General features: G+C 41.7%; 3 protein-coding genes and 1 long non-coding RNA gene across 4 annotated transcripts in view; 3 read left to right on the top strand and 1 right to left on the bottom strand.

Annotated features, from left to right (window-relative positions):
* Window positions 1-212: 212 nt before the first annotated feature.
* On the top strand, window positions 213-1426 carry LOC139761581 (uncharacterized). Its single transcript, XM_071685842.1, has 2 exons — window positions 213-256; window positions 806-1426. Exons 1-2 carry the CDS (start codon window positions 254-256, stop codon window positions 1262-1264), a joined length of 462 nt encoding a protein of 153 aa, XP_071541943.1. The 5' UTR covers window positions 213-253; the 3' UTR covers window positions 1265-1426.
* A 1889-nt stretch (window positions 1427-3315) lies between these two features.
* On the top strand, window positions 3316-4470 carry LOC139761583 (uncharacterized). The gene is made up of 2 exons (XR_011715554.1): window positions 3316-3375; window positions 3876-4470. It is a non-coding gene; the product is annotated as an uncharacterized lncRNA (long non-coding RNA).
* A 2317-nt stretch (window positions 4471-6787) lies between these two features.
* LOC139761584 (uncharacterized) lies at window positions 6788-8405 on the top strand. Its single transcript, XM_071685844.1, has 2 exons — window positions 6788-6845; window positions 7586-8405. The coding sequence occupies exons 1-2, from the start codon at window positions 6843-6845 to the stop codon at window positions 8234-8236; spliced, it is 654 nt and encodes a 217-aa protein (XP_071541945.1). The 5' UTR covers window positions 6788-6842; the 3' UTR covers window positions 8237-8405.
* Window positions 8406-14590: 6185 nt separating this feature from the next.
* Window positions 14591-16779, bottom strand: part of LOC139761585 (uncharacterized) — a 2281-nt gene continuing 92 nt past the window's right edge. The window contains exons 1-2 of the mRNA XM_071685845.1: window positions 16764-16779; window positions 14591-15272 (exon numbers count right to left, since the gene is read on the bottom strand). The exon at window positions 16764-16779 is cut by the window's right edge and continues 92 nt beyond it. Coding sequence (XP_071541946.1) covers window positions 14940-15272; window positions 16764-16779 — 349 coding nt within the window. The 3' untranslated portion in view covers window positions 14591-14939. The remainder of the gene's footprint in view (window positions 15273-16763) is intronic.

Here is a 16779-nt window from a genome sequence, read left to right on the forward strand (position 1 = left end):
TTTCAACCGTACTTTTTGCTGACCGTGTATTGGTGTCATGTAATGCCGATTTAGTAATCATTTCAGGTTCTCTCAACAGAAAAAAAAAAACAGCAGAGAAATAGTAATCAATGAGAAAGTCTGGTTCGATCTATTTTCCACCGAGGGGTCAATATCAAAGGTACGTTGCGACTTGCTATAAAAGGCTGTAGCTTGGTGGTGAGAGCAGCAGTCACCTCACCGATACCTGAGCAGCTGTGTTCTCACTAGCACAATGGTAAGTCCAAGTGGTACTTGAGATCCCCTGGTCTTCCTCAGTCCCTCGTCGTGTTTCACCTACCAAAAGTCATTACAAATCTGTGAACTTTGTGCTAAAACAAAGCGCAGATTCAAACGTCCGAAATTTTGGAGTCTTATACCATTTTCCATCGTCACTCGGCAGTGCCACGCCCTCTGATCTATCTCAAACCACAACTGAATCTTAAAGTTCACACTTCATGTGGAGAAGTTTAAAGATGAATGATGATCTTTCGTTTATAAAATACTGTAAAAAAAAAAAAGAGAATATTTGATAATATACTATGGAAGTCCCTTTATTGGAAGAAAATTTCTACGACAATGAATCATTTTGCTAGAAAATCACACCAAGATAACTTCATTTTCCGTAATCACATACCCTTCCCATCCCTTGTACTGGGTTTTAGCAGCTTCAAGACTGCGCTGCAGTCAGAAGCAGGGAAATGATGGAGGCGTTGATTAGGATACGCTGATATATACGTAATGTCCGTCATCTGCTGATCTCTAATGGTTCCTCATTTTCTTTCAGAAATACCTTATCATCATCTCCTTGGGACTGGCAAGTCTGGTTGCCGCCACTATGGCTGCCCCTGGTGGCTTTGGTGGACACGGAGGTGGATATGGTGGCGGCTTCGGTGGTGGATTTGGTGGTCGACACGGAGGTGGATATGGTGGTGGCTTCAGCGGTGGTTTTGGTGGTGGACGTGGAGGTGGATATGGTGGCAGCTTCGGTGGTGGACACGGAGGTGGATATGGTGGCAGCTTCGGTGGTGGACACGGAGGTGGATTTGGTGGCAGCTTCGGTGGAAGACACGGAGGTGGATATGGTGGTGGCTTCGGTGGTGGACATGGTGGTGGACGTGGAGGTGGATACGCTGGTGGTAGAGCTACCGTCAATTTCAACCTCGGACATGGTGGGTATGGTGGAGGCCACAGTGTTGGTTTTGGCCACGGTGGACATAGTGGCAGCTATGGGTATGGTAAATGATTATCTGAGTTCTCCCGCGTCCCTGCTGAAGGATCGTAATCTTCTGGACGAAGCAGGAATTTTTCATATATACACACAAACAAATGCTAAAAATATTGTATCAGGCAAAGCAAAATCTAATTATGATATCAAATCAATCTCGAAATAAAATAAGACAAAGAAGCAGTGACATTTTTATTCCCTTTATATTGTAGAATATCTTATGTAATTTGAGTATTTGACAAATAATTAACATCTACATTACATAAACGTAATGTTACATTTATACATGACTATAAAACCCACAACGAAGAAATATAAGACTATATCTTGGAGCTGTGTGTGTCTGTATAGGCACTAAGATCCTCTTCAGGAAACCGAAATTAAGACCTTCGACAGTCTCACAAAAATGAAACATAGCTCAACGATTTTGCGTTTTATAGACTTGAACCTTATGGTCTTTTAATAGAATCTTCTTTGTTGATAACGTGAGTGGATAGATCATCATTTGTATGTAGAGAATAAAGCTACTCAGCCTTTTAGCTAAATGACGTTGAGCAAACGACCGGACGACAACAACATTGTTGTTTTGTGCCACAGAACGGTGGAATAGCATTGATCGTTGGTATAAGTACTCACCCCCTCCAGTTTTCCTCTTCATATCTCCCATATCATCGACAAAAATTTCCCACTTAACAAGAATATATTTTCCTGACAATACATCATTGCATCAGCCATCAGTTTCCACACTGCCAAGGAAACAGATGAATTATCGGCAGTTTTGTACGACAGTTAGTCACTGTGCGTCTAGCAGTTGCCTCAGCGTGTTTACAGACAGAAGACAGACAGGACCATCATTTCATAGAATGGACAGAAAGCCAGCTATATTGCTAGACAGTGAAAGGTACTGTAAATTTACTGCTCAACAGACTGGCATAATTTTCCAGTAACCTAACGGTTGTGATGACAAGGTTGAACTGAAGAAAACTAATACGTTCTGCTGCTGTAACTCTCCTAATATGCCCTTAACCGTGAAACTGTATGATATGCAAGTGACAGATAATGACGCATGATACAGTGACATGCAAAAACTTGCATAGGGTGTGTCATCGTAGCGTTAGGATCCAAGTTTCTAGAATTCCTCAGTGTTGCAACCATTCAAATGCAACTCTATATTGACACTCTCAGTGTTGTTGTTGTTGTTGTTGTGTGGTGTGTGTGTGTGTGTGTGTGTGTGTGTGTGTGTGTGTGTGTGTGTGTGTGTTGCGTCATGTCTGATTATCACTACAAAATAGTATGGTTCATGGATAACTTTTTTTCTGAATTTGTAGAGTGATCTATATTCATTTCCTGTGATTTCATAAATCCTATATAAATCGTATTACATTTAATCATCAATAATATAGGCACTACAAACGAAAGAAGTATAATACTTGCGCAATCACATATGTTACAGATTTTAATCCAACTTTACATGTAAACAAATGAGATATGCAGTACATATCTCAACTTTGTCAAAGTATACTATTTTTCAAATAGACGATTAGATATAACTTATTAGGCCATAATGGGTTGGTGATTGGCTGTTAGTTGATCAAATACGGATAAACTATCAAACATAAGCATTCAGCATTTGTCTGGCACCTGATCATGAAGTAGTTCCATCATCTATACACCAGTTTTGTGATGTGACTTACTAAAGGCATAACGTTGTTAATGATCACACGAGATGGATCCAGGAAAACATCTGTTCTTCTGTTGACAGACTCAAACGTGTAGCTGGAAGGATGTAGGATAATTTGCTTCACCGTTCAAATAGCGATTCTTTAGTGTTGAGCGTAAGGATCATACTACAGTGTTCATAGAAGCTGAATCAAGTATCTTTCGACCAAATTGTCTCTTGAAGGTTCTTGGGTCATGCAAAGGCGATAAAGCAATGATCTTGGCTTCTATCTCGAGAGAGAGAGAAAAAAATCTTTGAAAATATGTCGGTGACAAAGTTGGAGACAATTTCAAACTAACGGTCAATATCAAGGATGCACTGTGGCTTGCTATAAAAGTCTGGAGCCGGAGTGTGAGGGCAGCAGTCACTTCTCTGATACCTGAGCAGCTGTGTTCTCACTAGCACAATGGTGAGGCCAACTGGGACCTGGGACCTGGGACCTCCTGGTTCCTCTTAGTCTTAATGCTTACTTCCACAGATGATGCTTACATGTAATGCGCTATACTGCAAGATGAACGTAGGCATTCGATGTTACGTTTGTGCAAGCAAAGTTCGGATTCAAACTCGCCAGACTTTGGCAGTCCTCGTCCAAAAGCAATGTCACTTGTATCCAAAGAGTTTGTCACTGTTAAGTCACACCATCAGAGATATATCGCAAATCTCCCACAGCGAACTGCTCCTGCGTGGAGCGCAGCCTCATTACGACGGTTGCTCCATAAAAGAAGCTCAGGGTTGTAGGATGATACGAAATGTATATATCACTTACGTCTGTACATGGAAAAGTCAGAAGGATTTATTCCTTACAAAGTACTTTTCGTCTTGCTAGACAATCGAGGTGTTGATTATGTAGTGTTGATGTATAACGTGTATTCTTCTGCCACTATGTGATGCTTCCCAAATCTCTTGCAGAAATACGTTCTGTTCTTCGTGGGGTTAACAGGCTTGGTTGCCTTAACCATAGCTGCCCCTGATGGTGGACACGGAGGTGGACATGGTGGCGGACACGGAGGAGGACATGGTGGCGGCTTCGGTGGTGGACACGGAGGAGGATATGGTGGTGGCTTCGGTGGTGGACACGGAGGAGGATATGGTGGTGGCTTCGGTGGTGGACACGGAGGTGGATTTGGTGGCGGCTTCGGTGGTGGACACGGAGGAGGATATGGTGGCGGCTTCGGTGGTGGACACGGTGGTGGACATGGTGGTGGATACGCGGCGGCAGAGCTTATATCAATTTCAACCACGGTTACGGAGGATATAGTTATGGCTTCTCTGCTGGTTATGGCCACGGTGGATATGGCCACGGTGGACATGGTGGTGGCCACGGTGGACATGGTGGTGGCTATGGATACGGAAAATAATCATCTCTGTTTCTCTCAGATTCTGGTCAACCTGGTGATGAGGGATTTTCTGTATATACGGACACAATTAAACGCTACGAACGAAATCATGCAATCATGTAAATCTATGAACTTCAAATCAATTTCAAAATAAAAACGAATAAGTATTCCTTTATATCATTACCTTCGCAATCCAGAAGATGCACACACAGTATATATATATATATATATATATATATATATATATATATATATATATATATATATATATATATATATATATATATATATATATATATTCGGTCTTCAGCTGCATGTGGCAACACTGCGAGCAGGAGTTCACCTTGCGCGAGGTTTTATCATCGTCAGTGGACGAAAAAAGTATAATGTCGCCGAAGACCTTCCCGCCCCAGAAGGAGGCCACCTTACCATGCTCCGTCGTGAGATGTAACCCTAAAGCAACAGGAGACCTTTGAGAGGGTTTCTGGGGTCTCTCTGTGTACTTGATGAGGTGTACTGGTGAGTTGGCAGTGGCAGGATGGGAGCAAGCTCTGGCCATCACACTAGCTAGGAATAATGTGGCCTCAGGAGTGGTAGGAGGGGTGTGTATGTAGACCAGGTGTCTGCTTCAAAAGATATTCATGTCAGAAGTAGCTGGAGAAACATAGAGATGTGTATGTGACATTCATGGCCCTAGAGAAATAAGTGTATGATTGGGATGACACCACAACTCCGACACAAATATTCAAGCAAGACCAGCTGAATTAGTCCCTTCTTGGGACGAAAATACTATAGTAATAAAACTGCTAAATACGATAGCAGGCTGAATGTGGCTCATGGGTGGTATGTTGTCCAGTCATGTACAAATCCGCTAATAGTGATGCTATATATACTTGAGCAGTCAAGCAAATATAGAATACGAACATCGTACCTGCTATATACTGTCTGCCTGCAGACTTGTGGTTATGCTTACTTTGCAAAAGTTAGAAAATGCAATGGTTCGATATATGATATATCTATAGCACTGCAAACATCACGTGATATACATATATCTGTTACACACAGTTTCTTATACTAGATCGCTTCCTGTTTACTTTCCCTGCCATATACCTCGATAATGATAATAATGATGAATAGATATGATGTAAAAATAGCACATACAAAGTAATTCCAACAATTGTTTATGATGACATTTGGAATAATGAGGATAATGATACAATATCATCAAGTGTGACAATATTACTGAATATAAATTTAAATTTGAGAAAGAAAAGAACAATAAGAATTTTAGATTTACATAAAAAAGTAATAGAAAATAAGTCTATTACACAGAGATCTGTTAAAATGATATACAATCCATTGGTATGATGATATGTAGGTTATCATCCTGCATGTATGAACGAGACAATCTATACATACATATTGCTACACATTAGGCTATGTAGAATAAGACTGGATGACTGGTGGAGACACCTGAACACCGAGTGGAACCTGTCGGGTGCGGTGGCAAGAGAGAACTGGACAATTTTCTATGATACTCTCTACCTCAGTAACTCCTGTAAGATCGCTCATGACCTGGCGATGTGACGTGCCTTTACCCGTAACACTGTGGGAGTACACAGATAATGCTATACGATATAGTGACGTGCAGAAACTTCTAAAGGGTGTGGCACCTGGGACCCAGTTTTCTAAAATTCCTTAGCGCTGTGACTGTTCGAATTCAACTACTGTATAGCCATTCTATGTCGTTTATGTGTGTTACATCATTCCTAGCAATTAAAACAAAATACTCCTTTTTTTTTGCCTTTGTTTTGTGATACAGAATTGCATTTCATCAAGGTTTCTTATGAACGTTCAAAATTGCATGAAGTTTAATGATGATTCAGTTAAGCATCATTAAAACAGCGTAAATATATTAGTCACAGAATTCATTCCTACTTACATATAGTTATTAAAGAGGAAGGCAGATCGAACACTAGGGAGCCTGCCAGGTGTTAGTTCAAGAACGTAGAAACTTATAAGAAAAGGAAACACATTTTTAGCAGTTGTCTATCGTCTGGGTGTACTGAAGTGGCTCACTGTACATGTATACATAGTGATACATCAATATGTTAATGCTGTTCATCACCAATTGATGGTAATAAAGTTGTAACAACCTTTCTTGCTTCAGTAACAGACGCAACTACCCAGCTGGAAGGACACTCTCATAATTAGCCTTACTTGTGAAAGTGAAGCTTTCGCTGATATACATCAAGTGTATAACATAGTGCTATATTCAGTACTTAGTACTCAACGTTTCATCTCGATTATCTCCTAACTGTGCACTGGTTTCATGCATCGTTGATGAAGCAGACATTTTAGCTTCTCCTAAGAGAAAATGCTATGATAGAATGTCAATGACAAACTCTGGACCAACACGTTTTCAGCCGAAGGGTCAATATCAAGGATGTGCTACGGCTTACTATAAAAGTCTGGAGCCGGAGTGTGAGGGCAGCAGTCACCTCTCTGATACCTGAGCAGCTGTGTTCTCTCAGACACGATGGTAAGACCAATTGGAACCTTTGGTACAACCTGATTCCCCTCTTAAGTCTTCTGTTCATGACCACAGCTCGAAAATCAAGTAGATTTACAAGGAATAAAATCTATTATCATACTCTGCTGGAAGACATTTAGTGTACTTACGTGGAAGTTTTGTGTGAATAAGTTTTACCTTCAGACTTTTCTGGGTTTACCGACCTTAACCTGAGAGTAATTTCTTTTTTATTTCGTAAAACGCTTTTTTACCCAAACATGTCACTCCATCGTGGCCATCTCAACCCACCACCACCAGAGGTGACGTCTCATGTTTTTGAGGCAGTAGGACGGGCGTCGATGCTTACTTTCGAAAGTGAGTTGAATGAACAACGCATATCAAACAAACCAGCAAACAATACACCTGTGGAAGTGACGTCCTAAGACTGAAGCACTTTTGGTTAAGGCAATCATTCACTGCGCGTTAAGTGAAATGAATGTGTAACTCAGGTTGATAAAAGTCTCTTCACTGCACAGAGCCTATAATGGTGATATTTAGTTAAATGTCATAGCTACACACACACACACACACACACACACACACACACACACACACACACACACACACATATATATATATATATATATATATATATATATATATATATATATATATATATGTAAATTGACGTTAGAGAGCCTGATTTGGTTGTGTTGATGTATAATGTATGTTCCTCTGCTATGGTCTAATGTTCTCCATATTGCTTTCAGAAATACGTTCTCTTCTTAGCGGGCGTGATAGCCTTCACCATGGCTGCCCCTGATGGTGGACACGGAGGTGGACACGGTGGTGGACACGGAGGTGGACACGGAGGTGGACACGGTGGTGGACACGGAGGTGGACACGGTGGTGGACACGGAGGTGGACACGGAGGTGGATATGGTGGTGGACACGGAGGTGGACACGGAGGTGGATATGGTGGTGGACACGGAGGTGGACACGGAGGTGGATACGGAGGTGGACACGGAGGTGGATACGGAGGTGGACACGGAGGTGGATATGGTGGTGGACATGGTGGCGGTTATGGTGGTGGACACGGAGGTGGATACGGAGGTGGTAAAGCCACCATCCATTTTAACCTCGGACATGGTGGTGGTTATGGAGGACATGGTGGTGGCCACGGAGGACATGGTGGTGGCTATGGAGGGCATGGTGGTCATGGAGGACATGGTGGTGGCTATGGAGGACATGGTGGTGGCCATGGAGGACACGGTGGAGGCTATGGAGGACATGGTGGTGGCCATATTGTTACCTATAGCCATGGTGGACATGGTGGTGGCCACGGTGGATATGGTGGTGGCCATGGTGGACATGGTGGTGGCCATGGTGGACATGGTGGTGGCTACGGATACGGAAAATGATCATTAGAGTCGTCTAGCGTCGATGATATGCCCCCTGGACCACGGTCTAGTACAAGAACAAGGAAGTTTTCATATATAACTAAGAAAATGAAATCAATAAAAAAAAAAAAAATCATGTAAACAGAATCTATTTACGATAATCAATTTGAAAATAAATGTAAAACAAATACCCCCATTGTGTTATTACCGACGTAATGTAAACATCTCATATCATCATAGACTTGACTAGCATTCTCTCTCTCTCTCTCTCTCTCTCTCTCTCTCTCTCTCTCTCTCTCTCTCTCTCTCTCTCTCTCTCTCTCTCTCTCTCTCTCTCTCTGTCTTCGATAGTACACAGGACTGATTCTTCCTAGTATGAAGCGCTGTTCTCACATCAGTAAAGGTGACCTGAAGTTTTGTTTGATATCAGAATTAACATTAACAAACATTTTGTTAACGTTAAACATCAAGCAGTAATGTAGTAACATAGCAGACAGACGCCCAGGATTCGCTGTATCTCTGGTTCTCGCTGGCCTCTTCTTGGTCTGCTATTGTGAGTGTGAGGATGCTTGGATGTGTGTGTCAGGCTCAGCCATTGTCTGATGTCCTCTTCGTTTCTGGAACTGCCACGTCGACTGCAACTTTTGTTGTGTTCCTTTTTCTTTTTCTTTCTTGCAAAGTGTGACTAAAACTAGTGGGGTTTTTCTTTTGTTTTCTTTCGTGCACAGGAGAGGTGTTCAAAGAAGTGAAGATCGTTAACTCAGATCTAATCTCTCTATCTCTTTCTCTCTCTCTCTCTCTCTGATACTTCTATGCTCATTGTGATAAATCTATGAGGATGAATGCTGTGATCAGACGCCCAGAGAGAGAGAGAGAGAGAGAGAGAGAGAGAGAGAGAGAGAGAGAGAGAGAGAGAGAGAGAGAGAGAGAGAGAGAGAGAAAGGCGGACATGTGGGAGGAATCAGAAAGTAAAAATGCTGGACCTACTTTCCTCACTCACCACCACGGAAAAATGTTCAATACTTGACGTCTTCAGACAGCAGTGAGGCGGAACCAGACATAGGTTATAAGAGCACATGTGTCTGTGGCACCAGAGGGAGTCAGGTTGTTGACAGTGTAGCGAGAGGTCATTGCCAGCCATGGTACGCCTGACCTCGACATACAAGGTACGAGACATGCACAATATACTTCTTGAAAGGTGCGAGGTATACCAACACAGCCACCACTGTGAGCAGGGACTCGACTCAGATTTACGTCGCAGGAGATGCTGACGTGCCCAGAGATGTTGTAGTCTGTGGTTGTAGATATTTGTTGTGCTTCTCTGATCTCATTTCAGAAGGTTTGGAAAGTATCATTTCACCCGAGTCGATTTTTTTTTTGGAACCCAAAACTGAAAGATCTAAAGAAAAATTCTGTGAAAATGGAGTGCGTTCAGTGAAACTATATATACATCGCGTGTGGGGAGTCACTTTCGACGAAGCTATATTGCTGTCGGTTAACGAAAGGGAGTTTAGTATCGTCAAAGAATTTTTGGAACCAATAGAAGCCATCATTTTCATGCTACTGATCGAAACGCAACCGCAAAACTGCAGGAGTGCAACCACAGAACTGCTGGATCCCCATGAAAGGAATTCAAAGTGAATATGTGTGTGTATATGTTCGTGAAGTTGACACATTGTATCTGATATTCAATAAAGCATCTAGACATATATCAGAATAACTGTGTATACAGAAATAGATGAACGAGCATATAACACGTGCATGTTCTTTGCTTGACTTGGTCCACAGCAAGGACATGTGTGTGTACAATGATCGTAAACCTGATCACGATTTCACATTGATTAATTTTTTGATCACAAATTCAGGATCTGTAATTTCAATATGATGTGTCCCTGTGCTTGTTTGCCTGTATATTCATTTATATTCATTTTGTGTTCCTGTACGTATGTATAATAAGTCTGAGCGCATGCGCTGGCGTACAGGAATGCTCATACGTACAGAGTTTAAGGTGATGATAAGTAACAATTGTTTTAAAATTTGAGGAAAGGATGGGCAAATGTGAGGTTACTGCTGTTAATGTGGCGCTCTTGTATGTCATTTGCTTCTAAGCTAAACTGCCGTGAGAGGCAAAACACATTTCAATCTAGACTGTAATTTCCTGCACGATAAAAGAAAATTTATGTTTGTGTTATTGTTAACAATGAGTTTGATACACACACACACACACACACACACACACACACACACACAAGAATATTACAAATCTTAAAAATGAAAATAGAGATGAAATATAAAGAAATATTGCTAGTCTTAGAAGTAATAAAAGAAAATGTTGCTCCACTGTTTAGAAAATATACAAAATGCTTAATGTAACCTGAAAGTCTTCAGCTGTTATATCCTCGAGTTCATGATGAGCTATTTCCTGCGTCTGATGGTGGCTGGCAACGATCAAAGATACATATTAATGACTTGTGACAACTTACGAGATGATTAATGACGATTTGTTATGACCTGTAACGACATGTGTTCATTTTCCTGATGACCTGTGTTCGTTTCATGACCTTTAATGATTGCTCATGATATTTGATGACCTTTGGCTCGTGATTATTGCCTGTGATAGTTTGTAAGGAACATATATGAGTAGTGATGACTCTTGAGGATAATGTATTATGATGACCTATGATAGTAGGTGGTTTAGGACGACCTCTAATGATTTCTACCGATCTGTGATGGTTCATGGTGACCTTTGATGGTTAGTAGTGAGCTATAGTGGTTTCTAATGATCGTCAGTGGTTAGTGGTGACCTATGGTGGATAGTAGTGACCTGTGATTGTTACTGGTGACCTTCGACATGACTGTAGGTGATCTCATAGTTATCTTTATCATACGTGATTACTTTGATTATGGTGACTTAATGACTAAGACATTTTCAGATGAGAGTTGAGGGTATGAGCGAGCCGGTGATGGTATGTGAGATAACATGACGATACTTTTTGATAATTTCACTAATATTTTTCCTTATTTTCAGAATATTCTGCTCAGACTGGTCCCAGCTGCAGCCCTCCTGAGCTGTCTGACCCAAGCTGATCGTAGCCCTGGACATGTATATCACGTACTCGGACAAGGTATAGGACGTGGAGGAGGACATCGGAGTGGACATGGAGGTGACTGGGTCACACGTAGCAGTGTTGGCTATGCAGGAGAATATGATCAACGAATTATCGAAGGCTACAGCAAGGAAGAAAGCCGGGGACACCCTGTGTCTAATGGATATAAAGGAGGACATGGTAGCGATCATGTCTCAGGACACGTGGATCATACCCATAACCATGGCTATGGGCATAGAGAGCCCCACAACCACAGAGACCAGGTCACTGGCCACACCAGTTTACGAGGAGGAAGACAACAAGACAGCGATGGTTATGGCACAGATCATGTAGCAGGACGTGCTCCTGGGGGCACTAGTGGCAAGTCTGGCAGAGGTCATGGTGACAGATACAATACCAGACGAGATAACAACTCCGGCAAGAGTCGTAATGATATGTACAACAGCGATAGGTATGCTAGTGGGTTTGGTGATAGCCATAGCAGCAAATATGATAACAGATATGGACATGATATGGGTCATAGCCATAAGACTGGGTACGGTAACAGCTATAGCCATGGAAATCACCATATTGACAGGCCGCCTAACAATGATTACGGAGTAGTTAATGGTATCAGTCATTACGAAGGACATGTGCCATTTCACCAAGGTCATAATGCTTACAGCTGTGGTGGCTACTGGAAAGGGGTTATTGGTAGGTACGGTAATGGACACGCCCATGGTGATGGCTATGGCGAAGGACATACACACCATGGCTACAGCTGTGGAGGATACTGGAAGGGAATCACTGGTGGATATGGTAAAGGATACGTGCGTAGGAGCACCACACATCTTGGTGGAGACCCAGGGTATGGTAACACCATCAGATATGATAGTATTTACAGGGAAGATTATGATCGAGGTAACAGCGCAGGTAATGATGGTGATTATGGCATATTGTATGACCACAGTACTGCTAAAGTACATCTTGAAGGGTACGACTCTGAACATGAAGGTGTTGCTGGTAATTCCTATGCCATTGATTACAAGCAGAGACACAAGCCTGATGGTAGATATGAGCATGTTGGCACCTTCAGTGAGGGAAATGGTTATTTCAAACCTCTTGGAAACGGTAGTGGCTACGCACCAGGCCTTAGACATGACCCTCGTGCTGTGTATGGCTATGTGTATGACAGAGGAAATGAATATAACACCAATACCAGATATGGAAATGACAGAAGACACGGGCGTGTAGGTCATAGCGACAATGGCTACAGGTTTGGCGAGAGACGTCGGAATAACAACATCATTGGGTATGTTGACGGTCATCACAGGAGACATGTATGACATCACTTGCAGAAATTGTGTGGCTAAAGATCAGGAATATGGTGGCCTCGACCTCATTCAGGGTCATGGCAAGAACTGTGAGAAATATTCCTGTGAAAGTCTTGGTGATTCAGAGAGTAGTGACCAAGTAGCAATTCAGGTGGAAAGGCGGCCAGGAAGTCTATAAAAAAAAAGGACCATTGTTATCGTCCCTCCTAGCTCCTCCGTCTCACATCCTGAGTTTAGGGTCATAGACTGATACCCCCTCGTCTCCCAGGACCTTCTTTATCATCCTGGACTAATAAGATCCATCAATGATGACAAATGGGTAAAGCTAAGACACGGCCGTGCTGACAAGTTATGAAAATCTCTGGCCATGAACTTCTTTTTTGGTGTTGTCTGCTACAACACTTCTCGCAAAGGAGGCCAAAGACGTGGTCATACGTGCCCTGAGGCTGGTCCAAATGATTTCACTGATATTGACCATAGAGGTGACCATGACAGCTCCGCTGACAGTCAGAGAAAATCCAGTGATCGTCATAGGTCATCCATGGTTGACCAGGCAAAGCCATAGTGAACCACTTGGCGCCACGACCCCTAAGCAATCAGCACGACCCTTCGGTACAATAGTACGTCCCTTAAGTGTAGTTGCTTCATTTTTGATCTAACTCTTAAAGGTCAGGTCAGAGGTCACGTCAGGTCAGAGGTCACGTCATTGATACCAAGGATGGCACCGTCATGCTCAAAAGGCTAAGGTGAATATGGGTAAAAATGTGGCCATGTTTGCCACAATCTTTCTTTTACGAACAATGTGTCTGATAACAGTGGCCAGAAACCTGCCACTAGACGTAGGGAATAAAACTGTTCTCTGTATGAGCCTGTTAGCATGGCACTTATTTCTTACAATCTTTAAGTTTTAAGTTTGTGGCAATAATTCTTTTTACTCTTTGTTTGTATTCTAGATATACTTTATTATTAAATTCTGAGCTTACATCTCTTTTCACAATTCTGATTAAGGATCTTCATACCAAATAAAGTAATTTCAGCCAAAGAGAATGAATCTTTCATTATCTTATCTCAATGTTTTGAATATAGAATTTAGAAGAATTTCTTTAAAAAACATATATCTGTAACTAACATGATGCATGGACGAAAAATATACTTTTTAGAATATATCTGAGAGAATAACAGTGAGTATAATCATGTAAGACAAAGACACATTCATGATGTGTATGTATTCATGGACGTGCTGATGGCTTATGAAGGAGAATTCCGGGAATGTTTAGTAGCAGTGAACGACGGAAAAGCTGTGGTTTGCAGTAGCACCAGCTGAAGGTCCCTGTGACAGCAGCGAACATTCAAGGTTGAGCAATGTCTGTAAGATATTTACTGCTCACTTTTTGCTCAGAAGCTTTACGTCGACACCTTTTTCTCTTTCTTTTTCTATATGCAATTAGCTCATATGACACCTACCTCTTTTCATCACCTACATTGCAGGGAACAAGTACACAAGTTCCCTACATTCTTCCCTTGCCACTTAACTATATCGCAAAGCTAGTGTTCTATACGTATATAGCATTTGCTATATACGTTGAAGAATCATACTGAATTGGGGCTTTTTACCTTGGAGGGCTTTATAGACAGACAAATCCTCGACAAAACTGGCGTGAATTCTCCTAAGAGTTAAACGCTGAGTTGTGCATAATAACAGACCCTGGTACTTATATGCATCGCACTGATGGAGCTCCGCGATTCGACAAGGCCTTTGTCTCTACTGAACCACACAACTCAAGGATTTACGCTTAGTTTGCTACCAAGTCACCGGAGGCCCCACATCTAGATGGTCTCCCATTCTTAGGTTTTCCATGATTCTGATGCTCTGGAAACATGTGGACATCACCCTGTTATAATGGAACTGCTCCCACGAATTGCAGTGAATAAGGAAAAGAATGAAAAATTTGAAATATGCAAAAATAAATATATATTTCAGCCACTGCTACACTTATAACAACCTTAAAGGGACAGAGGATGGAAGGTCATTGTAGATATCAAGTATACATAGTACAATGTGACCACTTGTGGATAATTGCATTGACAGCAGAAGGGATTCTATGATCATTAAGTCTGCGTACGTGACATTGGATCTCTTATTTCTACAACAGTTGTTATGGAACAAACAGAAGTGGCAGGCATAGATGATCGAGTCGAGTTTGTGAGGAGCCATAGATAGGGTTATGTGCCTCACTGGACTAAACAGAGATTCATCTATCTTATTTTTCATTTTTGATTGTTGGACATTTACTTCCCATGAACTTAATGTCCGTAGCCACCACCATGGCCACCACCATGTCCGTAGCCACCACCATGGCCACCACCATGGCCACCACCATGTCCATAACCGCCACCATGACCGTATCCACCTTTTGGCCCCGCGATGTTGTAGTTGTTATTAGATGTGCCGCCAACACCGTAGCCTCCACCGTGTCCACCTCCGTAGCCTCCACCATGTCCGCCTCCGTAGCCTCCACCATGTCCACCGCCATGTCCGCCACCGTAGCCACCTCCATGGCCACCATGGCCACCATGGCCGCCAGCTTGGCTTAAGGCAGCCAGAAGTGTCACGCCAGCCAATACAAGAAGAATCCTCTGCAATTACATAGTATCTAATTAAAGCTTCCTATTGCTGGCATGATTACATTAAAAGCATTGTAATGTAACTTCTCGAGTCGATGACAAGAAAACTGCCTGAGGGAAGTGTTATGCTCGAGTCGTTAGATTGATTCGCATCGTAAGGACAGTATGTCAATTTGCTTTTAGTCAGAGTGAAGCAAGACCAACTACAAGACTAGTGTGCTGTCAGTATGACGTGTATGAGAGATAACTGTACTGTATGACCGATCCTTTTTAAGTAGGATTTGACGACGATTATACACAAACACTTTAGCATTATCAGGACAATTATGATATACATTGGTATGGAATAGTAAGGATCTCGGTCGTCAGGGATATGACTCCTTTCTTTTTTTTTCTATCTTGTCTTACGCTTTATTAACCTGATAGAATGACCAAACTAAAGAAGATTCTTGTTAAAGACACTAAATGTTCCATCATATGCAAAGACTTTGAGGGAATCTTTGCCAAAATCTTTTTTTTCTACATGTACTGCAGAGTAAAGAGTTCATACACATTTTGTAACTCTTCATAAAACGAGATATCCACTAAAAAAGATCAAAACAAAAGACTGTATTTAAGAGGTTAAAGGCACGTTTCCACAGATGAACGCACGAATAGTTTAATCTGTCGAGGACACTTTAATGTTCTGGTATCCAGACTTTCTTTTACGAAGTGATGTGTGTTGCTTATTTTTCTTCTGATCAGATACTGTGAACATGGAAGTGCTGTATAGGTCTTCTGGCTTTCCAGACAACCATTTCAGCAATCAAGAGACGGATTTACTGGGTACGACTCATGCATTCCAGGCGATATACTTTGTATATAATAAGGAGACAGAACACCCGTTTAATGAGGTCAGAGTTACGAAGTCTTAAACTATTTCGAATACGTTACTCATAATTCGTTGAAAAGAACTTCGCAGTGACACATATATTTTTTCAAATACAAACTTTTTAATTGGCGCAATACCACAAGGGGAAGTCTATAGCGCAGAAATGAGAGACAATGACATCGATAAACATAAACTAATGCACAATAAAACACAGGCAAGCAACTTCAAGCAGACTCGCTCATTACATCAAATGGTTCTGTTTCGAAATTGATGTTAAGGTACAACTACTTCTGTTTCATTAGCTCCCTCTGCATAAGAGACGCATGTGTCTCTGTGAGATAAAGTTAAACCAGGTTCTTAAGAGTGATATATCATTCATCTCCCCTAGTGCTCTGTTGTTTTGTCTTGTAGTTGATAAACGATACATGTAACTTGTGAAAGTGTTATAGAATACAAACACATAAACGTTTCCGACCATCTAAACTATCATACGCTGTGGAAGCAAACTTAGATAAACCTTACAGTATTGGTAATTCCAACAAGATCTTTCCACCACCTTAACAACGAAGAGTATTTGAAAATTATGAAGGTGGAAACTATCATAGTACTGCCTATAGGTATGTGGAGCTCACCATGATGGTTAGGTGT

The sequence above is a fragment of the Panulirus ornatus genome, chromosome 40 (genome assembly GCF_036320965.1).
Source record: "Panulirus ornatus isolate Po-2019 chromosome 40, ASM3632096v1, whole genome shotgun sequence".
NCBI lineage: Eukaryota > Metazoa > Arthropoda > Malacostraca > Decapoda > Palinuridae > Panulirus > Panulirus ornatus.